Here is a 27,148-nt window from a genome sequence, read left to right as displayed (position 1 = left end):
TTAAGTACTGTATTAAACTTCGGTGCATAACCTGTCCCACAGTAGCTACATTTACATGCAACCAAATAATCCATTTATAATCGGATTGATGGCTCAATCAGACTGTAAAAGCCTTTATGTAAACATCTCATTCAATACGATTGAGCTCGAACCCAATGAAGTTTTGATCTAATTGGTGATGTAGACCTGAAATAATCTGATCAACAAGAAAAAATAAGCATTTTGTGAATCCACCTATTTTCTTATAGGCCAATTTAACAAGCAACCACCACACACACACACACACACACACACACAAAAAAAATAAAATAAAATACTTCTCAATACAAGTGTATTGTACAAGGGACCCACAAGGGGACATAAACCAGGTGGACTATTTAGATTTTGTCAACATACCAAAGAAACTGTTATGGGAGAGTGCAAAAATAATCTTTCTGTCATTTTCTTAATTTGTTTTAAGGCTTGAACACACTTAAAAAAACAAAAAGTTCCTAAAAAGGAACTCTTTTTTTTTAAATGCACTGTATAAGTAGCTAATATAAGTTTGAATGGTTTTCGTAACCACAAAACGTCGCATATCACGTCAATAAATGTGTGTGCACGAGTAGGCCGCTCTTGGTTTGCGTTCAAGCTTTATGGAAACAAGCTTCCATAAAATTCTCTCCCAATCAAGTAAATGTATAAATCACAGACTCACAGAAAATTATCCCATCAGAACTGGACTTTATAACTTGCATATACGAGTTTATAACTCAATTCTGAGAAAAAAGTGAGAATTGCGAGATAGCTTTAGGCCTAAACTCAGAATTGCGAGAAAAAAATCAGAATTTGCGATATATAAATTTGCAAACGTGAGAAAAAAGTCAGAATTGCGAGATTATATCTTAAAATTCTGTTTTATAACTTGCAATTGCAAGTTTATATCCCGCAATTGTGAGAAAAATGTCAGAATTACGAGATGTAAACTTGCAATTGTGAGAAAAAAGTCATAATTGTGAGTTTATATCTCACAATTCTGACTTTATAACTCGCAATTGCGAGTTTATATCACGCGATTTTGAGAAAAAAAGTTCAGAATTGCGAGAAATTGCAATTGCGAGAAAAAAAATAAGAATTGTGAGATAAAAAGTCGCAGTTACAGTACCTCTTTTATTTTTTATTCAGTGGAGGAAACAAGCTTCCATAAAATTATCTTCCAATCACGTCAATGTTTAAATCGCACACTCATATTGTAACAAAAACATTGAAGGAGAATGCTGTTGTTTTGACTAGCCCAGACATATGGTTACTATATGGTCATTTCAACTTAAGAAACATGATAGTGGAATCAATCATAACAAACATTAATCCAACACAGCGTATCTTTCACAGATGAAAGAGCCTGCAATCCGACTATATAGACTCTTCATTTGACTTTGACTAGGTTTTGATGTGATGTCATGTCGGAGTAACATGACAGCAAATAGGACCCAGCAGAGCTCTCCGGCGAACCTCACCTGTCCCCAAACGCACTTTTACTTTTCCACCTGAAGTCGCCTGCAGAATCCCGACATCTGTCAGTCTTAAAGATAACGGCATGTTTTGTGCATTGCTCTGCAGTTTGTTGCTCCTGCACGGCTCGGTCGGGGAGATCGTGTTCCGCTGCCCGAGCTGCACCGCGGAGCGCCAGGCGGCGTGTCCCAAGACCACCACCTCTTGCGAGATTGTCAGGGAACCGGGTTGCGGTTGCTGTCCGGTTTGCGCACGGCAGAAGGGCGATCTGTGCGGCGTCTATACGCCGAGATGCGGGAGCGGTTTAAGGTGTTACCCGAGCGCGAATTCAGAGTTACCACTGGAACAGCTGATACAGGGACTAGGACGATGCGAGAACAAAGTGGACCTGGAGCCCACCATGACTAACCAGGAGTCAGGACACAGTGGTGAGTCTCAAGACTTTGTGAACTTGTAATGATGCACAGCCGCTGACAAAATGTACGCATACAAGTATATCACACGGATGATGTTGCACTTTGATGTCTCCTCTTTTCTCCATGTGCCAGGACTTGGGGAATCAACAAAAATCAGTGCAGGGTCTTTGTTCTGGCACCCCTTTCTCCACCATCTTGTTTGATTGTTTATACAGCCCCTTTGTTAGATCACCAACTTCTGTCTGAACTGCTTCTGGTGCATCTGCTCATACATGCTTGATTTAGTTTATATCAGGGTTCTCACAGTCATGGACAACATGGTAATGTCAGACATTGTCAAAATGTAGATTTCTTTGGGAAAGTCATGGGAATTAATGCAATATTAAAAGTCATGGACATTTCTGGACAGTTTTTCAAATATTTCATCTTCTAGAAATTGATAAATAAATAAATATTAAATATTAAATAAATATTTAATTCTTAAGCACTCTACTTATGTATCTTAGAAGGAATACAACAGTATATATATATATATATATATATATATATGTTATATATGAAATGAACCCAGTATATATATATATACTGGGTTCATTTCTTTCGTTGCTGCAGGTTGTTGCCGATGGGAATGTGGCTGGAAAAATAATGGACATTTATGTAGTCACTGCAGGCCCAAATTCTTCTAAGCTTATCTAGTAGTCAAAAACAACTGGAAAACATGGAAATTCATTGCAAAAATCTGTGGGAACTCTGTTATATTTACTTAGATGGTGCTTTATCCATGCATTTATTGTTATGGTCCTTAGGGTTTAATACAGTCAGATTAGATCAGTAAGGAGCAGCAGCCTTAGACGTTTGAGGTCTGCTTCTTTTACCTGCTTTAGAAGCAATTGGAGATATATAACATTGTTTTTGAAACCAAGGTGCAATGGGATGACCAGTGTTGAAATTCAGTTGACCATGAGTCCACTGATCTCCTCAGTAAGCAAACAAATCACCTGTTAAACTGTTGACACTGTGACGTTTTTGCCATTCTTTCTCATTTTATTCGTATCAGCCTTTCTCTCTGTCTTTTTTTAATCCAGTGTTCCCCAGAGAAGCAAATATTTTTTGAAATATATTTTTTCCAGGGTTTGGATTGACCAACAACATTAAACACATTGAGTTAACCAGAAAACATGTAGTTTCATCCCTCCTTTCTTTACAAGGTTGTACGAGGAAAAAAAAGACATTTCTTTGAAACTGAAACTTTCTCAGGGACAACTAGTACTTTCTGAATATGGCTGTAGGAACATAGTCCTAATGTATCTTGCACAATGCTGCCTTTTGCCTTGATAATATAATTTGTCAGATCTCATTTGGGTATCATCAGAGGCCGTCTCTTTTGCTCTAGAGGCCAGGATGAGCGCTTCCAAACCTTTGCCATACAACTGAAATATGTGACCTAGATTTCTAATAAAATAAAGAATTTTCAAATTGATGTCTAAACTGTGCCAAATGCCTCTGCTTTGAAACAAATTGGCAGCCATTACTGTTGTGTTGTTGAGATTTCCAAGAAATCAGGGGTTAAAGGCTAATGTCTCCCTGCACAAATTGGACTTTTGCAAGCACCATTGTGCATGTGCCCCTCTATACTGTCTGAGCATTGTCTGAATGGTGTATTTTGGGATACCAAAAGCAACAAGGTTGCCCAGCACCGGCAATTAATCTGCTCATTTCCAGCCCTTTCCAATGCAGGTTTCTAATGAAGAGAAAATACTGCCAGCTCTAAAGATAGTTCAAATTAAAATTCACCTTTACTCCCCTTCATGTTTTTCTGGCCCTGTATTATTTTCTTTGGGCCTGGTTATACCAGGTCACTTCATGCATTTTCACTGATCGGATAGCTATCTGATTGTGAAAACACCAGGTGTAAATGCCCTCCGAAGCGCATTCGAGATGGCTTTTTCTTTCCTATTTCTCCCCTTGATCTTGAAACTATAGCTGATGATAAATAAAATGCAGCTCATATCTGTTGCTTCCGCTGACGTGAACTCTGTTAAATTTGCATATAGCACAGGAACTGAAGATCGGATATATATTCGTTTTGCGGACACACATTTATGTAGCTATCTATTTATAGCTATCTGGTCAGTAAAAACACATGAACTGGCGATTAGGTGATTATAGACTGAATGTCCAATTTGAAGGGTGATTTTTGCAACAACAACAACAAAAAAGCTATCATAATAGTCCATATGACTCATACAAAATATTCCATGTGTTCTGAATCTGAAGCCACAGCTTTGTGTGAGGAAAATAACTTCACTGTAACATTTTCTTCATCCAGAACAGTCAAATCTCATTTGCGCTTAAATTCGAAAGTTTTGTGTCGCATATCGTGACTGATTGTCACGATTAAATAAACATAACACATAACATGTTGGGAGGGTTTGTCTATTTTTCACAAAAAACTATTGACTTTTGAAGACTTTGAACATATCAGATAAGTCAAGCATTTTTTAATGATACTTTTATGTTATGTTTATGTTGTGGTTACGGTATAAATCAGCGTCTACTGTCATTGTGTGGAAATCAGAAGCTCAGGCATCCTGCATTAGATCTCCTTAATGTTTTCTGGAAGAAAGAAAATAATAGTTGGACCATGACAAAATGTTCATTTTTGGTGAACAAACCATTTTAAAACCCTAATTGGCAGATCACGGAGTGAGTGAAGTTCTTTTCCTCACACAAAGCTACAGTATGGCTTCATATTCAGAACACATTGAATATAGTGTATGAGTCGTATGGACTATTATGATACCTTTTGTTTTTTTGTTGCAAAAATCACCCTTCAACTTGGACATTCAGCCTATAATCACCTAATAGCCAGTTCACACTGGGTCACTTCATGTGTTTTTACTGACCAGATAGCTATCTGATTTGTTACAACTGGTCCATTTCCACTGGGCCACATAAATGTGTCCGATCTTCAGTTCCCGCATCTGTTACGGTCAGTAATAAGCACATTTGTCTTTCTTTTCTCACTGTTTTCTGTGGGAAGAATTCAAAATCAGCATCAAACCAGTAAGTCCTGTGAGTGAGTACGATTACTGAAAGTCATGTGGAAATCTTGTTAGCAAAGGCTAGACCCGTTCTGGCCCAGTACTTTTGTTTCTGCTGAAAAGAAAACACAAATTAATGCTGATCTAATGAATAGCGATTATGCTGTCTATTAAGGCTAATTAATGCAGTGAACTCTGAATGAATGCTGCAATTATGAAAACTCAATACTAGGTGCTGCATGCAGGACCTCTGATCCTCATCTTTGTGTTTGCAACATGCCGGGAGGTATTCATTTTGTGTTACTGCATTAGTGTGCACTCATCAGTGTAGCTTTAACTAACTGTGGTGATTTGGCACAATGCATCTCAAAAAGAAAGGTCATTCTGCACTGAGTCAGTTGAATTAGATTCAGAATCATCTGGCATCATTGCACTGTGTGTAGGTTTGTGCATGGCCTCAGCTGTGAGCATATTGCACCACCTGTAGTTAGCGTTGTTCATATGTCGAACGGCTCCCTCAGACATGATCCGGCAGCACGCTGGACCTCATGAGAGGAACATCTTTAGTAATGACACTTAAGCGGTGCACAGATGCTGACTTGCATAATGCTCCCTTGGCTTTAACTTAGAATCTGCTGCAAGAAGTCTTGAATATGTTTAGTCAATATGGATTTTGAAAATAACTATTTTGCAATGTGTGTGAATGACCATTATTCATCTAATATGTTCCTAGTACACATCTGAGGACCTCTATCATTGTGACCTTTAGCATGGCACTTAAAAGGGGCCTATTATGCAAAATTCACTTTTATAAGGTGTTTGAACACAGATGTGTGTCCACAGTGTGTGTAAACCAGCCTATAATGGTAAAAATCCACCCACTCCTTTTTATAATCCCCATAAATCATAAATAGTCTCTCCAAACGAGCGGTTCCAGATTTCCCTCCTAATCTTACGTAAGAAAGTAGGGGGAAGCTCCGCCCATGACTGGTGACGATCTGCTTTATTAGCATAGATCCCGCCATTTCTGTTTCCTCGCTGTAGCAGCTGGAGATAATGTCTGCGCCAAAAACATTACAATTGTTCTTTTATTGGATGTACCAATGAACACAATATCTCTTAAGACTCCTGGCATCTGAGCCACTGAGGACACCGTGGTTGAATTTCTTTTATGAAGGAAATATGGCGAAGAAATTCGTTAGTGTTATATATTTGCACAAATCATTTTACGCCAGATTGCTTCACAAACGAGTGTCAGTTCAACTCTGGATCTGCACAAAAGTTGTTTCTGAAAGATTTTTATATTAACATGATGGTAGATGCTAGTCGTTGAGTTGAATCAACTTAACTCCACAACAACTACATAAATGTATCCACTAACCACTCAGAAACTTCCAGTTTCATTCTAAAACTTGTAACTTCTTCCTGAGTCTCTCCATCTGTGTCCGACTCCGGTTCGTACATGTTAGGCTGAACACCGCTACTGACAATTTCTGACATTTAGGCTGCGTGACTTTCGCCGGTTTTGTTGTTGAATTCGAAGCACGAGCTGTAAAAGCTCTGCCCTCTTCTGGAAAAGGGGCGAGGAGCTCCATCCATCCATCCATCCATCCATCCATCCATCCATCCATCCATCCATCCATCCATCCATCCATCCATCCATCCATCCATCCATCCATCCATCCATCCATCCATCCATCCATCCATCCATCCATCCATCCATCCATCCATCCATCCATCCATCCATCCATCCATCCATCCATCCATCCATCCATCCATCCATCCATCCATCCATCCATCCATCCATCCATCCATCCATTGTGAAGAACAGACTGAAATTTAAGCTGTTATTCAATAATCCACCCGCCCCTCAACCAAAGTTCGATTTTTTTTTTTTTTATTACAAAATGGCGTAATTATGTGTGTCACACAAGATTAGATGGAAAACGACTTCTCATCTATCATGTGCCCTTTTACACTGTTTGAAAAAATTCAACTACACATGAAATTTCAAAGCTATAGCAGAAGGAAATGTAATAATATTGCTTCAGATGACTTGGAATATTTGTGAACTTAGATAATCAGTGGACTTCTTAATTTTTAGTCTGTGCTTCACACAAAATTATCATATGACTTCAGAATACTTGAAATATTGTATAGAGTTGTATAGACTACTTTTATGATACTTTTTTGGGGCTTGGCGATAAAAATTCTTTGTGTGGCATAAAAAGCAGCGTCGACATTCAGCCTAACTTCATCTATTGTGCTTCATGGAGAATGAAAATCATAATGGTTTGGTAAAACATGAGGGTGAGTAAATAATGACTTAATAAATACAGCTACAGCTTTATACAGCTTTAACAGCAGGTTTGCTACAAGATGGTGTTATTGTAGTATTATTTATATACTTACAAGATGGTGTTATTTTAGTATTATTTATATACTGTTATATTATTTATTACTATTTTGAATTAGCAATTATTTTTACACTGCTCATTGCGGGCATCAGTCAATGTACTTTAAGTTGCTTCTAATAAAATGACACAAAACCTGGAAACATCGGTCTGAGAAATAAGTCTGATAAATCTGAAATTATACTGATCAATATACTTTAAAATAAAATGGACACTGGGATTGCAAAGACAGCCATGGGTCATTAGATAAAAGCATGTAGAAAGATGCAAATTTAACTTTTGCACCGATTCTCTCCAGAAAATCCAGCCTCCTCGCCACCATAATAAAATATATATCAAAGTTTATTCAAGCTAGCGGTTTATATCTCATGTTTGTTTTTCAGTCTTTTCCTCTTTCTCCTTGTATCGCGTGTTTTGCCCTCGGAACCCTCCGGGGTCTGATATGCAGAGACACGCTCTCTTCAACACCTTTCCAGTGCCTTGGGTGGCGGCGGCTTGTCGAGACCTGTGACACCAGAAAGGCTCCATGTAGGCGCCATGACTTTACTTTTACCCCGGGGCATCTGGAGTGTCATGGGTGTCAAACAAGCAATTGGAATAACAAAAAAACTCCTGGGCTCTTTTTACCTCAGGCCATCCCAGACAACCCACCCCACAGACTGGAGAGACGATGAAGCGTCAGCAAAAATACAGCTATCTTTCACTACTTGCTATAAATCTGGCTGCTTGACTGATACACAATTGAAAATGTCAATATCGACTGCAACAGGTATATTCACTCTAAAATAACTGCCAAAAAAAAAAAATAAATAAAAAAAACATTCATGGAAGTAGGACATTATTTCTGTAAACTAATGGTAGCTTACATAGCAAAGCATATTCCTGAGAGCCAAGCTTAGCACTGTGCTTAGTTTTATAAGTTTGTTGCTCAACCACTTGTCAAATGCTCAAGCTCAGGCAGTTCTTGACACTCAGGAGGCTGTAGTTGCTATGGTGCCAAGTGAAGACAGAAGATCAACACTACATGAATCCAAGGCATTTCCTGAGGAAAACTTTGACTTCAAGCTGTTTCCTCAAAGTCTAAAATTTTAATGCAATTTTTTAAATTCTAACTGATTATCAAATTGCTTGCTTTTGAGGAACACAGGCATACAAATATATAAAAAGATACAGGTTTGAAATTACATGAAGATGATTAAATGTTAACAGAATTTTCAAAAATCATTCATATTAAAGCATATAACATATTAACCCGTCACTGTTTTCAACTAAAAATTGTATGCGTTTTTGCCATTCATTTATGCGACAACAGGGTTTTGTGGGCATGAAAACGCAAGCTTCAGAAAACGGATTTCAAAGTGTCTCATCCTCTCCGTGTAAAGTATACAAAAACACGAATTTGTGAAAACTGTGACGTCATGCGCATGTGTTTTACATGATCAGTCTGTAGGCGCATAGTGTTTCTTTACAAAGTAACATCGCCACCTACTAGCCTGGAAGCATAATACAGTCATAATACATAATGCGTGTGAACGGGGATTGTTTTGACAATGTTGTCGTCTGTACGGGAAAAAAAAGAAAGGAAAAACTTTCCTGTTTTTTGTACATCATTGTCATATAAACATACCCTAAATTTGGATATGCATATTAGTGAAAGAGAAAGTTTTGTTACGCTTTGCACTATTGAACATGTCAGTGTTATGAAATTGAAATAACTGTTAATCACAATATATTGATATTTTCTTGTAATGTGAGCATGTTGTGTTATGTACATTATGTGTTGTTTGTTATTATAAAAAGTGGATATAGGACTATTTATTTAAATGCTGTGATGGTATATTTTCACTGATTTCAGTTATTGAGTTCTTGTTCAGTACATTTACGTGCAACACCTTTGAATGCCTGCATGACTCGTGAGAAACCTATAGCAGTGCTTCATTTACCGGCATCTCATATTACATTTTTGTTGTTGTTGTTGTTGTTGTTGTTGTTGTTGAAATCTCTGTTTAGTATATAGAAACGATCAGAAGAAGCACATACACTCAAAAGCAGAATCGAGGACTGAATCTCATTCGTCTGCTGAGAACATTTCCTTTGTGCACAGTGGCTGTTGAATCATCGAGGCTCCCTCAGTAGGCCTCTGATTTATGACCGTACAACATTGCTGTTTAGTCTTTGCATATGCAATTACAGAAAAGATAAAAGAGAGAGAGAGGGAGAGTTGAAGAGAAAGACAGAGAAATGTGCTGGCACGATCCACTGCATATTGAGAAGAGGCTCAGGGAGGCTAGTTTAGGTTGAATTAAATCTTAAATGCTTTTTCATCAAATGGGGGGAGTAAAAAAACGGGGAAGTGCTCCCAGAGGATGGTGACAAATTACTTCTCAGAACGATTTTCTTAAGTGGAATCAGAGAGAGTGCGAAATACTAAGACACCGAACAGATGTTTCAATGATGTAGAGGACAGATAGAGGACACCAGTGAAAGTTCCTGTAGGACAGAACAGTAAAAGAAGTGGTAAGTGGAAAAAAGAAGTGGAAATAAGCCAACTAGCTCTTACAGTTATTTTCACACTTTGTTTGGACCAAACCCAAGCTCTCTTCCAATGTTATTTTAGTATTGTTTATAGGCCTATAGTTTATTCATATTTTGAATGATCTTTTATATTTATATTATCAGTTTAGTTTAAAGGGATAGTTTACCCAAAAATTTAAATTCTGTCATTTATTACTCACCCTCATGTCATTCCAAACCCGTAAGACTTTAGTTCATCTCAAGAACAAAAATGAAGATCTTTGTTGAAATCTGAGAGCTTTTTTGTCCCTCCATTGACAGCTACACAACTGACACTTTGACGCTTCAAAAAGTTCATAAAGAGATCGTAAAGAGACATGATCGCTTTATATGATGAACAGATTGAATTTAGGCTTTTATTCGCATTCATCAACTCACACATGAGTTGTGGTAAATGGAAGCTCAAGCATGTTTGCTTCACGTGTGAGAACCAATGAGGTTCATTCTCGCAGCATGTTTGAGCTTCAGCAAGAGCCAATGAGGTTTGAAGAGCCGTTGTGCTCTATAATGCGTTTCTCCTCCATTTTGTGTTAAAATATAGCATTCTTTGCAGAATTCAAATGGGTCTGATACGTTTTCTGGTATGCGCTGACTCGCACATCTGCTCTCAAGTCTCTGGACCGGAGCAGACACGTGACATTAACGTGAAACAAGACTTCATTCGCCCCAATGGAAAACATATTTACACTGTCTGAATCATTCCCTGTCCCCTATATAGTGCACAGTGCGCCATGTGTGAACAAGTGACCAATTTCAGCCGCAGCTTCTACGTCTGTTTATAGTGTAGGGAGTGGGATGCTTCAGATACTAGAGAGCATTTGTTTGGACAGAAAATCTGTTGAGAAGCTGAAGTGCAGAGTGATGATGTCATCCAAATCATTGATCCATATTGGCAGAAGAGAAAAACTGTAAATTTTGAATGCTTATATCTTCTAAATGGGAATTTTGTCATTGTTTTGGAGCACACTAGCTTATAGATTACAGGAAGGCTAGCATATTCTTACTAAAAGCCAAAAAACTTTGATTCAATTTTGATTTCAGGGGGACTTTAAACTCTATTGCAAGTAATCGTACGACGTGCCAGGCCAAATAAAAGCTGCATCAAATTTGAACTCCAAAATCCTCTTGTACATGCCCAAGGGAAGCCATTCTGCACCAACCAAAACCAACAATTAGTTTTTGCAAAACTCTCCCACACCTGGTCCTGTTTTGCCGGACACTGGCATAGCTTTCCTGTGAGTCGTGTAGTTCCACAGAAGAAAGGAAATTAAATTACATTCTACACTGTTATTTCGTGCCGCCGTGGTACAGCAAGTCCTTGAAGTTACAACCTTTACAAAAGGCCACATGGTTATGCAAGTAAGAAAAAGCGCCAAATACAAGCCGGCTTCTCGGGCATCACAGCTGCTTATGTTTTTTTTGCATTACTTTTTCATGCAGACACATTCTGAGAGCCAGCGTGCTCACTGCAGCCTGTTTGGAAAAACAACATCGCCGCTCAGCTCCCTCTTCATAGCCGTGTGGGTTGAAAGAGCATTTTCTGTAAATGTTTAACCAGATGGGTAAACTGCGAACAGGTTTCAATCAATGTCAGTGTCTTTGTGTTGATTTCCCAGCATGCAGTGGGCCTCAGTTCATCCACAAATTGACCATAGCTTACTGGTTACAAGAGCTTCATGTTGCATGTCACAGAGTGCATGTTTGTATATATCAGTAGATTGTGTAATGTAAACCAATACAACCAGTTATAATCGTGCCGTCAGACCTCTGCATTTCGATAAATCCTGGAGAGAGCCTGCCGTTTAAGCTCATTAAAGAAGTATGCATAGATTAAACCAAATCAGTGGTGAAAGAGTGTTTGATTATGGGTGGTAGTAGCATACAAGCAGAGCAGAAATGACCTTGAGTTGTTTTTTCTTTTCAGTTTTCCCTCTACTAGATGATACAGTATATGTAATGATTAATCTATCTGTATGATGTTTTTACAGATTTTTATCATGATTATAATGATCACATTTCATATTAAATTAAATGGTTTTGCTTGACAGAAAATTAAGTGGTAGTTAAAGGGTTAGTTCACTAAAAAATTCAAATTCTGTCATTAAATACTCATCCTCATATCGTTCCAAACTCGTAAGACTTTTGTTCATCTTCGGAACACAAATGAAGATCTTTTTGATGAATTCTGAGATATTTCTGTCATTGACAGCTACGCAACTGCTACTTTGACGCTTCAAAAAGTTCATAAAAGATCGTAAAACTAATCCAGATGAATTGAGCGGTTTAGTCCAAATTATTTGAAGAGACACGATCACTTTATATGATGAACAGATTTAATTTGAGTTTGGATTCTAGTCAAGTGAAGCTCCTGTTTAAAGGGTAAAATATTGGTCACTAATAGCGGTTCAGAAATGTTATGTTAGTATATGATGCTGTTGTTGTAAAGTACTTCAAAATTATAAATAATACTAATTATTAGCATTAAAATGTCTTAATGTTTCCCAGGTCTTAAAAATGCAGCCTAACCAACACCGCAGGATACATTTTCTCACAGATTTTGAGTCGAGGGAAGTTTTTTTTCCTGTTTAAAGTTATAAATATTGGTCCAGAAATGTAATGTTGGTCCGTCCTTTTTTTTGTTTGTTTTTTTGGTACTGAATCCATTGCGTTTGTTTTTTGCCATTTTGCGTTGTCCGCCATAATTAGATGTTTTCTTCCCCCGCTGAGCTCAATACATTATGGGATTGCCTATTTTTTTGAAAATCGACACAAATCTTCTTGTTGGAACAGCTTTTATTCCGGAAGTATGTCAGTGATGCCTCAAAATGCCTCTACATAGACCCTACATAGATATCTCACTAGGTTTTGGATCAGAGTCGGTATGTAAATTCACAAGTGGCACTTGACTTTTCAACAGCATGTCATGCTTCCTTGGGAGAAGCGAGAGAGAAACCGGCCCAAGCCCTGAAAAGAGTTCCTGTCCACTCCCCAACCGCACAGCCCACACACTAAGCCTTTGGAAAGAGAGAGGAACTGTGAGTGGGAAGTGTTGCTGGTGTAGGCCCAGGGATGAGAGTGTGGAACAGGGATGCTTCTGAGGATATGTAATGGCAGGTGTCTGCTGAAGCACGCCCGCCAATAATGTCTTCAATGAGGCAAACTCTGGCAAAGTCACCCGCTATTTCAGACACTATTCTTAGGTCTGTTCCTCACAATTGGGCTTGAAACTTTAGACCACAGTATTCAGTGCTGGACAATGCTCAGAGCGATCACCCTCCTTCAGATCTCTAGGCTCATACTCACCCTACGCTGACATCATGCGAGCCGCTCTGGGCTCATTGCCTGAGTTTCTGCTTTTTAATGTCGATGGGCCAGACACAGAACACATCTGAATGCAGGCGAGAGTTTCAAAGGGCCAGCTAGAGTCCAAATGACCCGCTTTGTGCAAGTGATGTTACCAAGAGGTACATGTAAAGCCTGGGACACACCAAGCCGACATCAAAGAACTAGCTGCGATGAAAGCTGACTGTGTTGTCACCTCTCCTTGGCTGCGTCTCGGCCAAAAAGCTGCACTTGAACACACCTAAAGGACTAAAGGTTAGGTGACTGTCAGCTAGCATGTGCGTTCTGCGTCTGTGTGCAAATATCTGTCTATATCAGCAGGTATCAATAGTCTATTTTTGTCGTTCAAAAAAGGGAAACCAAAACTAGGACTGCATACAAAATCGCAAACAAAGCAGCGCTGCTTACCATTTTGAATAGCAATGATCACGCTGATCACTTTTTTCATTCTAGTCGGCTCATGTTATTATGAAAATATTCATGCATTCAATTGCTCAGGTAAGATTATAACAGCCTTCTATCTGTACGGTCGTGACTTCTTTGCTCGCTTTCATCACTTTCACTTTTGTTCTCGTGCACTGACTCGTTCGCGAAGTTGAACAGCCAATCAGAGTGCTCTCTCTCTCGATTCAACATGCTGAATCGGCTCCAAAAACCTGATGTCGTCAGACTAGAGCCAACGGTGCGGAAGATTATACCGAAGATTAAACCTCAAAAACAGCCTGATGTCCGGCTTAGTGTGTCCCGGCCTTAACCCATGTAAAAAATTATTTGTGAAAGAACTGTTGCGTTATTACTTACTCATACTCATTTCGTTCCAAACCTATATAGGCCTACCTTCTTTTTTTTTCTTTTTTTTTGCAGAAGAACGCAGAAGGATCAAAATCATTTCTCACCCTCATGACATTCCAAATCTGTATGGTTTTCTTTCTTCTGTGCAACACAAAAGAAGATATTCTGAAAATGTCTTTTTTTTTTTTTCATACGATGAAAGTCATTTTTGGGTAAACTATACTTTTAAATAAGGATAAAAGTCTGCTTTTGTTATTAGTAGTTCACTTGTGATTTCCCAGGCATGGTTTGACTTAAAAGGCACGTATCTCTTCACAGGCCTCTGTGCCTATCGGAATCAAGAGCTGTCATTAATCCCAGCCTTTAACTTTCTCTCTCTGCCATGCTTTGATGCACTGCCAGGACACTGATCCAGGGTTTGTTTTTATTGACTAAAAAGATTGCTTGCGGTCTTTGACCTGAGAACAATAATACAAATTTCTATAAATAATATGTCTTTTTGTTAAGCTAACCTGATAGAGTTGTGCAGCATTCAGAATGTAATTGAAAATTACTTTTAAAAAGCAATTGCATTTCTGATTATTTCACTTTTCACTATGAATTACATATGTACTTTAAAGTTATACAGTGTATGTGTGTGTGAGTGCATGTATATGTGTGTATGTATGTATATATATATAGAGAGAGAGAGAGAGAGAGAGAGAGAGATTAAATTCTGAATTTTGACCAACTCCTGTAACCTACTCTTCCCTCCATCAGAAGAAGTAAATAGCACGCGCTCCCCTCTGATGAAGAAGACCAGCAAAGAAAACAACTACCAACACTACAAGGAAATGGCTGTGAAGCAGCATCACAACAATAAGAGGAACAGGATGTTCAGCCCCCTGGATGATCTCAAAACGCTTATCCCCAAACAGGTGAGTGTCCCAGCACTCTTGAGTATCGGCGAACACTAAAGCGAGTCGTATGAAAGGGCCTTTAGATTAACACAGAGAATGATAGACCTATTGAAATAAAGACCTGTATTCACCTTGAATGTCATTGTGTTCAGTACGGCAGTGCCCTCTTCTGGTTATCAGACTAATACACCACATACACAACAGTATGGGCTTACACAACACACACACATGCACGCACGCACGCACACACACACGTTTACGTAGCTATCTAAATGGGGACATTCCATAGACGTAATGGTTTTTATACTGTACAAACTGTATATTCTATCCCCTTACACTAACCCTACCCCATCACACAAAACTTTCTGCATTTGTACATTTTTAAAAACCTTTAATTACTTAATTTTTATACTAGATTTACAAATGAGGACATCCGTAAAGGGAGGTTTTTGGAGATTTTGTCAGGTTTTGGTCACTTCTGGGTACAAATTTGTCCCCAAAATATAGTTAAGTAGGTATACACACACACACACACACACACACAGACACACACACACACACTGTCTCTCACTATGACATAGAAACGCTCTTTTCTGTATCAGCTAAACATTAATTATCCTCACACAGTTTTCTGAGGTTCAGATTTACGGTATGTCCTTTGTACAACCCTCTAAATTTGATGTCGCTATAATTCTGTGGTCTGAGGTTGTTTGTCAATGTATAATTTATTGCTCCAGTATGTTATTTTCATGATTGGAACTGTGCAAAAACAGCTGTAAGCTGTTTTTCGAGTGTTTTTCATATCAAGGCTGTTTCTGGTGCCACTTTTGCTATGTTTTCAGTTGAAAACATAATTTCCTTAGTTACCTAATTAACCAGCGATTTCTGATGTCTAAAACACTGCCCGGTGATAGCAAACAGTCACAATCGGATTGCCAAGACAGAACAAACGGCTCCCGCCTCTGCTGAAACAAGGAATGGGCCAGTGCTTGTCGAATTTGGCCATCACACAAATCCACAGAGTTAATTAACTTTTCTTGGAATTGTACCATGCTTTACCTGGACCCTTAAATCCTTAGCCAAGTGACCACTACAACAGGACCTCACCCCAATCAGCATTTCTATCAGGCATCATCTACTGTTCTTAGCCAATAGACACATTTTCTAGCTAATTTACTTTAGTTGTCAAGTCGTTTTTCTTTTTTCATAACTTTTTAGGCAGTTGTGGGCTAAAGGTTAGAGAGTCAGACTTGTAACCAGAAGGTCATGGGTTGAATTCTCAATACCGACAGGAAACAACTGAGGTGCCCTTGAGCAAGGCACCTAACCCCCAATCGCTCCCCGGGCGCCGCAGTGAATGGGTGTGTCTGCGGTTTGCAGTGTGCGTGTGTGTGTGTGTTCACTACTCACTGCTCCTAATCTGTGTTCACTAACTTGGATAGGTTAAATGCAGAGGACAAATACCGAGTATGGGTTACCATACGGCCTTCACTTGATTTGAGTGAAGTAAAACTTGCTGAAGTAAATGGTAGGTCTGGTAGTTTTCGTAGTAACTCAAATGTTGTAGGACATGCTTTGAATGGGGCCTAAACTTAATACTCGCGAAGTTCCAAATGCGAGTTAAAATCGGCATTGACAGGTATATGACACAGTGTCAATTGCCAGTTGGCCAGTAACATTTTTATGAATTCTCTCAAGACATTTGAAGGACCAGCGCTGAAAGTTTAAGCCTTGCCAATTTAAATATTCGACCGCATGAAGACGCAAAATGGAACTCAATTCATTACTGGTGCGCTGTGTTTTGAAGTTTTCTGTGCGCAAACATCCGAAGCGCGCTCAGAAAGTCACGTCTCAGACAACGTGTAAATACTGAATTGAGCTCTCTTTCACGTCTTCTTGCGCTTGAACAGACAAATGATGTCAAAACACCTGACAAGTATCCTCGTATACATAGTCAGTTATAACTTAATTGTTTGTAAACAATTGGGAAATAAAATGCATCTGTATCCTGTTAGGATATATTGGATCTGTGCATTAGCTCTTAAAGTGACAGCAGCCTAATAGTCCTGCTGCTGTCTGTTAATGTTAATCAAACAACAAATGGCAAATAAAATCACTCACTGCTCTAGATTCAATCATTTGTAACATTTATTAGCATTAATGGCTGGTAAAAAAATATTTGTGGTCAGTACATTTTCTGAAGTCACTGGGCCATTTGCAGGTGTGGCAAAAATTGAGTTTTAGGCCCTGGTTTTGCATGCCAACTTATTTAGATCGAGCTTCCCCATTTTACATTGTCATATCAGCATATCCTCACTATTTAAAGGACGCCTTAAGCGCATTGATGAAAACAGTCCTATATCCACTCACATTTTCGTATTCTATTGTGCAAGAAATAGTTCGAGGAAATACAATCGATGTGACCATCAACAAACAACAGCTAAGACAACATTTAGCTGTACTATGAAGCACACCGGTTCTGGTTTTGCTGACCTGAAAGCTATAGTAACTACAATAAAAACAGCTAAATGATATGTTGATAAAGCAAATGGATGTTGGAAAGTACTAAAATAAGGTAGATGCAATAAAAAGAAGAAGCCAAGGCAATAAAAATTCAAACCAGTGATAATGGTAGGGTAATAAAAGCCAAACCGAATAAACATCTTTTCTGTGGGGGTCATAAATCAGTAGTGTAACCATTACATATCCCAATGAAAAGCAGACATTCAAGGAGAATGTCAGGGTGACGGCATGTTCGATGACAGCAGGGGACTGTTCACTGCTTTGTGATGGAGCACTTTTCATCCGCACGGTACGGATAAGATCCCTGGCAGGCCCTCTTCCCCCAGTGCCCTCTTATCCCGGGCCAAGCAGGGAGCAGCCATCATGAGAGATACAGGGAAAAAGAGAAGGAACGGGAGACAGGAATGGTCTTTGATGCCGATGCCTGTCCTTGTTGAGAGGTGGGGAGGTAGAACCAAGCCAGAAAATTAGCTGGAGTACGAGATTAATATCAGCCACATAAATGTTTCATGAAGCCGCCGGCTTGCTGTTTATCTCACTCTCCTTCTTATGTGAGTGTTTCTTCGAGAATTTTTATTAAAACTAACTTTTTTTTTTATATGAAGGTCAAATTAACTCTGTCCCTTCATCACATTTTTTTGCTACTTTGATGTTTATATTTGTGAATGCCTGTTTTGTTAATATTATATTATATCATTAAAAATATGAATTATAGTTTTTAAACTAGAATCATTTAAATAGAATGAAATCATCTTAGACCATTTCAATATTAATTGCTTGAAAATGATAAAGATTTAAGACGCAATGTGTGAAGAAAATATTTAATCAAGGTAAATCTCACACATCAACAGCATATTTTTTTTATATTTACATTTGTTTTACGATTTACAAAGGAGATTTCTGATGTCTAAAACACTGCCCGGAGTAATAGCATAAATTCTTTTTTTTTTTTTGCATTTCAAGCTGTAATCTTGTGCATTTATTATAAAAAGTGTGAAAATATTACTTAATTGTGTGTATTTAAAATGCTAACTATAAAATTTGCCTTAGCAAGACAAAAGAGATTGCCATTTTATTCCAAAAACGTAATTTTCATCATAGAATGCTATTAAACAATTTGAGATGTGGTGGAAATGTTAACTTAGAAAATATATTAAAATGACAGAGTTGCTCTGTATGTTTGTATATCCATTTCTGGACATTGTTAGTATACAAATTAAACTAGTGAGAGTGTAAAAAAAATGTGTTTTAGGCTGTTTTAAGAGTTGAAGAAATACTCAAATATGTGTTTGTATGTCTGTGCTGTCTAACAGAGCCAGTGTCAGCAGGAGCTGGATAAAGTGTTAGAGAACATCTCCCGAATGGTGTTCCATGATAACAAGGGACCTCTGGAAAATCTGTATGACCTGAAGTTTCCCAACTGTGACAAGACAGGACAGTACAACCTTAAGCAGGTGAAATGATCTACACTTACCTCAATCTTTCGAAGACAGTGGTAGCTTGTCAATGCCCAATTTTACCAACCATTTTAATTTACCAATTGAAATGCATTAGATAAGTTACAATGTTAACAAAATGAAAGTAGTTTATGAAGTCTTTTTGTCCTTTGTCAGTTTGAAATGTTTTACAGGTCACCTGGTACATTGGCCATTAGAACAAAACATAACCACATTTGAATGGCGGCGGGTGTTACTTTCACTATAGGGCAATAGGAATATGAGACATTGCACAACCTTTCAATCTGCAGCAGCCTGCTGTTTTATTATCCAATTCCACATGGAAGGTTCAATAATGACACAAAGATAGAGCCAAAGAGAAACTGTGTATAAAACATTCCCACATTCTCTACAGAATGCTGTTTTATCAAAGCCAAGGCAACCGTATCTGAGCTGAGAGTTACAAGCTAATGAAAATGTTGCTGAATGACTAACCTGTCTGTGGGGTGGCTTGCCCTTCTTTGTAGTGACGTTCTCAGAGGAAAGAGAATCACTAATGAGAACTCTTTTGTAATCTCTTTTATATCTTAATGACCTGTCTTACACATCCCTTACAGCCTGATGAGATAAAATGAGAAGCAAATAGATGGACACTGTTGAAGGTTCTTAGGTTCTTTAGAAAAAATGTCACGCATGTCCACTTTTTTTCAGAAGTCTCAACAATGTCTTAAAATGTGTTCAAATTTGCCAAGATACCAAAGTCTGCTATGAAAAGTGATGAACAAATGATCTGATCTTTCCTACCTACATACATTCTTTAGCTCTAACTCTTACTGTATACTGTATAGTTACCATAGAGTTTATATATCTATATATTTATATACACACACACACACACACTAACCCAATTTGTACAAGGTGGCTAATTCGTACAAATTCATTCGACCTCACTCATACAAATTCGAATGATTTTTGCTAAATCGTACATATTTTACGAGTTGCCCAATTCGTATGAATTCGTACAAATGACCAACTCCTTACCCTGCCTCTAAACCAACCCATCACTGGGTTTAGACAAATCGTACGAATTCGTACGAGTGTGGTCGTACAAATCTGCCACTTTTTACTCACTCCTTTTACTCACATTGGTTGTGAGATAGTGTTGACACACACACACACACACACACACACACACATACATATATACATATATATATATATATATATATATATATATATATATAAAGCTGTTGTCTAGGCTCTTTTTTATATCATTTTACTTTTATATTATACAATTTTATATTATATTTAATATTTCTCTGTTCTGACAGGACACATTGCAGCTTAAACCAGGACAAACGTGTTCCTGTAAATGTAAATTGGAATGTTGTTTTGACGTGCAGACCCTGTTCCCAGGGCTCAAAACAGTGTACCTCACCATACTTAATTGTTTTGTAATCATCCTGTTCCTCTTGCGATTACTGTAACTGTCAGTTTTTGTTCTTTGTCATTGGAGGACAAAATTAAGAATCTGTTTTTTGCCTATTTTGGGTCTCAGCGTCAGCTATGTCCAGTTCAATTATGACCTCATTTTGGGAGTGCTCAGTAGGGGTCAATGAGACGTGCTGGGCCAAATGAGGCGGGAGGGCTGTTTTGGGCCAGTGCCTCCACCCCGTACTCGCCCAAGAGCTTCATTAAGCCCCCAACACCCACCGTTTCCCCGCCCCTCTCATCATCTTCCCTCTCTTGTATTCCAGTGCCACATGTCCAACCACGGACAGAGGGGCGAGTGTTGGTGCGTCAACCCCTACACTGGTGTCCAGATACCCTCGTCCCCCAAAGTGAGGGGGGACCCCAACTGCAGCCAATTCTATGGCGGCCCCGACCTGGAACCGCCCACCGCCCAGCAGAAATAGACGCTCCATCAGGGAGATGCACCGGGTCACAAACAAGGAGAGTTAAAAGCGAGTGCAAGAGTGGTGTGCATGTGTGTAATTCTGTACTTGTATGTGTGTGTATTTTTGAAATAGTATGATCTGTATTGTCAATAGGAGTGTGGAATGTCACATGCCAGCAAAGACAATTCAAGGACAGGTAGTTAAACTTCTCAAATCCAGATAACTGTACTCCAAATTTAACCCTGAGTGATTGTTTTTTTCTGCCTATTTATAGGCTCATCTGGTGCCTTTTAATCTTGTGACTGAATCTGGTTGCAGGGAGTCGCTTGTACAGCATTTGCAGCTGTTCGGTGTGAAGATGTATCCGTTTAATTCTCTCTTTTGTTTTTGGAGACCCAATAAAAATAGTTGTGCATTTATTGCACCGTTGGTCACCAGAAACAGATTATAGAAACTGCAAATGAACAACAGCAGGAGCTTGACTTCCCAAATTATGAAACCAAAAATTGTGACTCGTTGACAGAGAAAGCGGAGGGGTCGTGATTTGTTGGCAGATTTGAGAGGACCTGTGCTTGAGAGGCTGGAGGCCATTTTGACTACTTGAGTACCCGACTGACCCGACAACCTTGAGTACTCAAGTGCCGTTTGTAGATATGCATCAAACTGGCGTCTTTTCCGCATGAGTGTTGCATTAAGACCATGCATTTAAAACATTTTTAAAATGTGTCTCTAAACCACTACTTTTGTTTCCATTCAGTTGCCTCGGGCTGAAAGTCACCATGTACGCAAGTTGCTTTGCGGGGTCACCGCAAATTGCCGTCCCTCTAACCAATCAGAGTGCGAAGTACTAAAGGCCTAAAATGTGACAGAAACAAAGGATCAATTGAAAATGAGGCCCCATTTTGGCACATATTACTGAACTTCAATCAGCATCATAGGTTTTGAAGTTCACGCAATTAAGTGTGTTTTCATATCGATAATTGCTGTCGCTTCCAGGTACTCAAGATCTGGCCATCCCTGCTCATGGCGGCTGATAGACTTCTGTTCTCGTGGTCTTTCGAACGTGCTAGAATGCAGGTAGTGTATGTGTGTGTTTGTAGAGTGGGGATCAGAGTTTACTAATGATGTGCTGACAGAGGGCTTGATTTGGACACAGGGCTGACATTGACAAATGTGATATAAAGTGGGATAAGTGCCTATAAATAAACACAGGTTTGCCTGCAGTGCCAGTGGGCTGTGCCTCACTTTGCTTCACTCTCATCTGCAGAGGGATGTATTTTGCCCAGTATAATGTTTGAATGTGGAGTTGAAAAGTTCTTGAAAGGAATGTGGAAAAAAACATTATTTTTTACTCTTTGGATAGCCCAATGCAACACATTTTTCTAAACAAAAAAAAAAAAGCTTAAAGTTAGTGAAAGTATATGATTTATTCCTGGGTCACAATTGTAACCTGTGGGGAACTGCAGGGTTAGGCTCAGTCGGTCCAATAGAAAATTGCAAACAATAAAGTAACATACAGTGGGGTACAAAAGTCTGAACCTTGAACCTATCCATCCATCCAATTCAAAAACTAATTTAAATCTGAAAAATAAATTCTTAAATGACCAGGCTGTTTATTTGAAAAAAAACAAACAAACAAAAAAACAGTATAAAAGTATTGTGAAATATTACTATAATTTAAAATAACTGTTTTCCATTTTAATATATTATAAATTAATTATTTCTGTGATGGACAAGCTGAATTATACTTGCTTTTATTTACGCCATTACACCAGTCTTCAGTGTCACATGATCCTTCAGAAATCATTCTAATATGCTGATTTGCTGCTCAAGAATCATTCATTATTATCAATGTTGAAAATAGTTGTGCTGCTTAATATGTTTCTGGAAACTGTGATAATTTTTTTTCAGAATTCAGTAAAAACAAACAAAACAAAAAATTGCATTTATTTAAAATTGCAATCTTTTGTCACTTTTCATCAATATAATGCATCCTCGCTGAATAAAAGTATAATATTTCTTTAAAAAAGTCTTAATGACCCCAAGCATTTTTCAAATCAAAACTAAACGGATAGGGCCAGTGGGACTTAATGGGTTAAATTGTTCTGTTAGCACCCTGTTCACACGAACAGTGGTTTTATTGCTGGAGGTCCCCAGATCAATGATTGTTCCTGACGGTCCTACCTCTGCATGTTCTCTGACGTCATTGGTGGCCTGTGTAAATAGCCATAGCTTTTGAAAATCTGAACACAAATTAAATGCAGCAAGTATCCAGGTGCTGCTCATAAATGTAAACTTTTTAAATTTCGATTGTCAATGTAGCCTCGCATAAGACTTTTGTGTGCCACTGTATGTGACCTTATTGTCATGTCGCTGGAAACCGACATCATTATCAATGTGAACAACAGTTAAGGGTTGTTAAAGGGCGGCAGCTGTAACATCCCTTGATTAAGTTATATTTTCATTTAGTACCCATATCTCTTACTCATTTTATCTCTTCCCCATCTGTCTCTCTCTTTCCCATCATCTCCCTCGCTGTGAGAGTTGAATTGAACAGCTCAATCTGGAAATAGAGGTCGATTGCGCTTTAGCATTGATCCTAACGTGTTAGACAGTGTTCAGCCCAGCGTTTGCTTTCGTAGCTTAGTCTTTATGATACATTAACACATTAACCTCCAGTAACTTTCACAGTGTTACCACATCTCTCTCGCCTTTAGTAGTTGCTTACATGTATTTACTTTAACTAGTTAGCATTGTGCTAACTACCGCTACAGACTGCCCCTCGTGTGATTTTGGTGCCTCATAGATAGATTTGCTGAGACACGGGTTACGAGTTTTCCGTTTTGGTTTGTTTCCAAAATAGATTGCTGCCTACCCTCCGGTGGTACAGTAAATTTTACGGTAGCTCGAGTTTGGCCTAGTTTGAAAACAGTGCGAAACCAATCCCTGTGGTTTTCGGGCATATTGATTTGCCAGAGCGGTTCCGATGGGATGGAAGTGTTCGTGTATGTATGTGTGTGTGTTTGTGTGTACTTGTGTGAACGTTTCGATGCTGTGCCATGCCTGGAGCCAGTGTGACGGTGGGAAGGATTGCTTGCCATCTGGTGCAGTGTAAAACTGTCAGAGCCGGTCTCTGCATTTGGAGAGTCTTAAACAAATGACAGGGGGAATTTCTTGAGCAAATCCAAAGCCATGTACCATGCCAGCATCTCACATGTTTTTCTTTTTCTGTATTTCATTGCGTATCCTGTGTGTCACGAGATGCGGTGGTTTTAAATAACGTACATTACTCAAAGCATGCTCTTTGTGTCCACTGTCATGCGAATGGTGCATGAACTGAGTTTTCTGTACAACTGCAATGGAAAAAGCCATAAATGCATGCACAAATAGACATTGGTTTTAAATTCTTGTAATAAAATCCAGCATGATTAAATGTATTATCTTTCAGACACATGATTCATTTGTCGAGTTTTCATTTTATGAATTTTCTTTATGATTTCTTTGTTGGGTTTTGAGTTGTCTTGTTAATGTTTTCCATGCACATGAATCATAAGCCCGTCCTGAATTATATATATATATATTTTTTGTAAGTGCTAATTACCTTTTCAGGGTTCCCATGGTCATAAAGCATTCAGTGTTATTATGGAATTTTAAAATGGTGATTTCCAGGCGAGAAAAAGCCAAAGAATGAAAAAGAAGTCGAGATCTTGGTTTGACTACGCAAGTGTCAAGCACTCTGTAAAGTCTACTCCAGCACATCCCAAATACTATAAAATCATATTTTTTAATATAGATTTAAAATTAGTTTGTAGTAATAGAATTAGACCACAAATTAAAATGATTCAAAAACGTTATTGTGGTAGACAAGAAATTCATTGAATTGATGTTACTACAGTGTTTTATTTGCATGTCTCAGATTTCTTAAATATATAATTATATAGATTGTTAATTTTTCTAAATGCTCTGCTATAAAATCATTTTTTCAGCTGGAAATTGATGTAAGTAAAATTATTTTTAAGAGCTTTATTCAGTAAAAGCAAGCAAATGGAAAAGGTTTGGAAATTCATTGGCCAGATTATCCTCTTGATGACTGAGTATTATCAAGGTCATTGTCTCTCTATGTTTTTTTTTATTTTTATCTCTTATTTTCATTTTATCTGTTTAAAGATAGAGCCTTATGTACTTTAGCAGTGCACATGATTTTATTTATTTTTGATCTACGGAGAGATTGTAAGGTAAGAGATCCACCTTAAGCTTCCCCTGGTGTACAGTAGTTTATCTGCATTTATCACATCTGTGCTGGCATTCCTTCCTTAAAACAGAAAGCAGAATGTGAATCTCAAAAATATTACAGGAGCGAACAGCAGCGGTGCGCCTCACGCAGGGACCGGCCGAGGATGAAAAGCTAAACTCTAATCATTGTGTTCTCAGGCGAAAGAGCGGTGTGGAGAGCCACATGTTGTGATAAGATGCAGCCATCTATAGTTGTTCAACTAATTGCGCGATAAAAGGGACGTGAGTGCTTTGAAGTCTAAAACGCAGTTGTCAGTTTCTTTGAAGGCTATAGTAATTGTCATGTTCACTGCCCCACAAATCAAATCGCCGACACGTGTTCCTCTCCGGGTCTGCTTCGTTTCCCCATCCTTGATCTGTCTCTTACAAATGAATGCTGCATGCCCGGCTGCGGACAGAGTCCTGATCCATCACATCTGGAGTCCGTAAACCTGAGTTATCCCAGGAAGAACTTCACCTGTATGTCTGCATTAGCCATTACCTTGAGGCGACTAAAGTCTCAGACCCCAAACACTATCCAGTACTTATTTCACACCATATATTTAAATAAAATCCACATATTTTGTAATTTTGCCAGCCATTTGCATAGAAGCAGCGGCGCTGCTAGAGGTTTGGCTCTGAACTCACAAGAAAACATGTTAGAAATACCCGCTTAATCCATTTATCAACAATGTTTTGCAATATAGGCTCTTATCAGTGGCACTTTTGCCTCTTTGGCTTGATCCTCGAGTCCAAGCAGTCGTGAAATGTTGTGCTAACTTGCCCTGGAGCTTTGTGATAAAACATGGCTCCACATAATCTATCCGTACTGTTGGTTTCCCCACTTATTTGAATGGAGAAGTTGGGACTCCTTTCTGTCGGTCAGAGATCCCCCCTTGATGTTGGGGCTCTTGGTAAATGACTTCCTTGTTCCTGAGCAATCTCTTTGACTTCTCTGGAAAGCCAGGTGCCTTGCCTCTGGGCAGAGTTTAAATGCAGCAAGTCTTCACCCAAAATAAACCTGTATCCTGTAACGCTCTGTTTCTCTGGGCTCGTCTGTTAATCACCCAAATCCTGGTTCAACAACGAAGACAATTGAATTAGCAGATGAACAATGACTGCATGTGTCACAGATTCCCGATGGATTGGTGTGACTCTTTGTGTGTGTTATATACATACACACACACACACACACACACACACACACACACACACACACATATATATATATATATATATATATATATATATATAGGGGTGTAACATAGTGTCACAATGTATCACAATACAAAAATGCATCAATATGTATCATAGTGACAATATGTATTGTGTATAATTCACCCAAAATTAAAATATCTGTGTGAGAAAAAAATTCAAGTTTACAGAGTTTTAGTGTCAGTACTACATTAAACTACTATATATAATGTTGAATATAATGTATAATAATGCAATGGGGGAATATTTGTGGGTCCTGATAATGCCAAATGTCTTATGTTGTTACCAGTAAAAAGTCATACATTATTTTAAATATATCTAGCCAGTGACAGAGTGCAAGCATGTTCGTCTAAAATAATTCTGAATTTTCAGCTTCAGAATCATCAATGTTTTTATTCATGTGACACCATTGTCCTGTGCATTGGGTTACCAGCATCAAGTCCATCCCTACAGCATATTTTTTGTTAACCTTTTACCATTTGTCTTTAAGTATCGCAATAATATCGTATGGTGAGTTCAGTATCGTGATATGAGTTCAGTATCGTGATATGAGGGTATCGTTACACCCCTACACTATATATATATATGTATCATTTTATTTGAATGATTACAGTATGACACTCACCATCGAAGTAAATTGGGCCAGCATGGGTTTACATGAAAAAATATTAAGAATGTGTTTTTTAAGCGCTTGAATTAGTCAGTGAAATCATGTTTGTTTGATCTGTTAAAATCTCTAAATCATCATTTTTCAGATGTAACTACATTTCTAGGTGAATGATAATCTGGTTATGCATTATATTTGTGAACCCTTAATAATGTTTAAAAGTCC

At 38.4% G+C, this 27,148-nt stretch overlaps 1 protein-coding gene across 2 annotated transcripts; it reads left to right on the top strand.

Moving 5' to 3' along the window:
- The first annotated feature begins 1,418 nt into the window (after positions 1–1,418).
- igfbp2b (insulin-like growth factor binding protein 2b) lies at positions 1,419–23,493 on the top strand. Of its 2 annotated transcripts, XR_013822214.1 has the most exons (5): positions 1,419–1,919; positions 14,833–14,990; positions 18,809–18,949; positions 20,689–21,025; positions 21,104–23,493. XR_013822214.1 is itself a non-coding variant. In XM_079880502.1 (4 exons), exons 1-4 carry the CDS (start codon positions 1,577–1,579, stop codon positions 20,845–20,847), a joined length of 801 nt encoding a protein of 266 aa, XP_079736628.1. In that variant the 5' UTR covers positions 1,419–1,576; the 3' UTR covers positions 20,848–23,493. The 2 variants fall into 2 exon arrangements, 1 of the variants encoding a protein (XP_079736628.1); XM_079880502.1 differs by having other exon boundaries at positions 20,689–23,493.
- Positions 23,494–27,148: the final 3,655 nt, after the last annotated feature.

Source organism: Squalius cephalus (assembly GCF_949319135.1).
Source record: "Squalius cephalus genome assembly, chromosome: 9".
Lineage (NCBI taxonomy): Eukaryota > Metazoa > Chordata > Actinopteri > Cypriniformes > Leuciscidae > Squalius > Squalius cephalus.
This window is presented reverse-complemented; position numbering and strand designations above follow the sequence as displayed.

Coding starts and splice junctions, on each gene's coding strand:
- igfbp2b (XM_079880502.1), top strand. CDS start 1,577: ATGTTTTGTGCATTGCTCTGCAGTTTGTTGCTCCTGCACGGCTCGGTC. Junction 1,920..14,832: donor CCAGGAGTCAGGACACAGTG/GTGAGTCTCAAG, acceptor TCCCTCCATCAG/AAGAAGTAAATAGCACGCGC. Junction 14,991..18,808: donor AAACGCTTATCCCCAAACAG/GTGAGTGTCCCA, acceptor GCTGTCTAACAG/AGCCAGTGTCAGCAGGAGCT.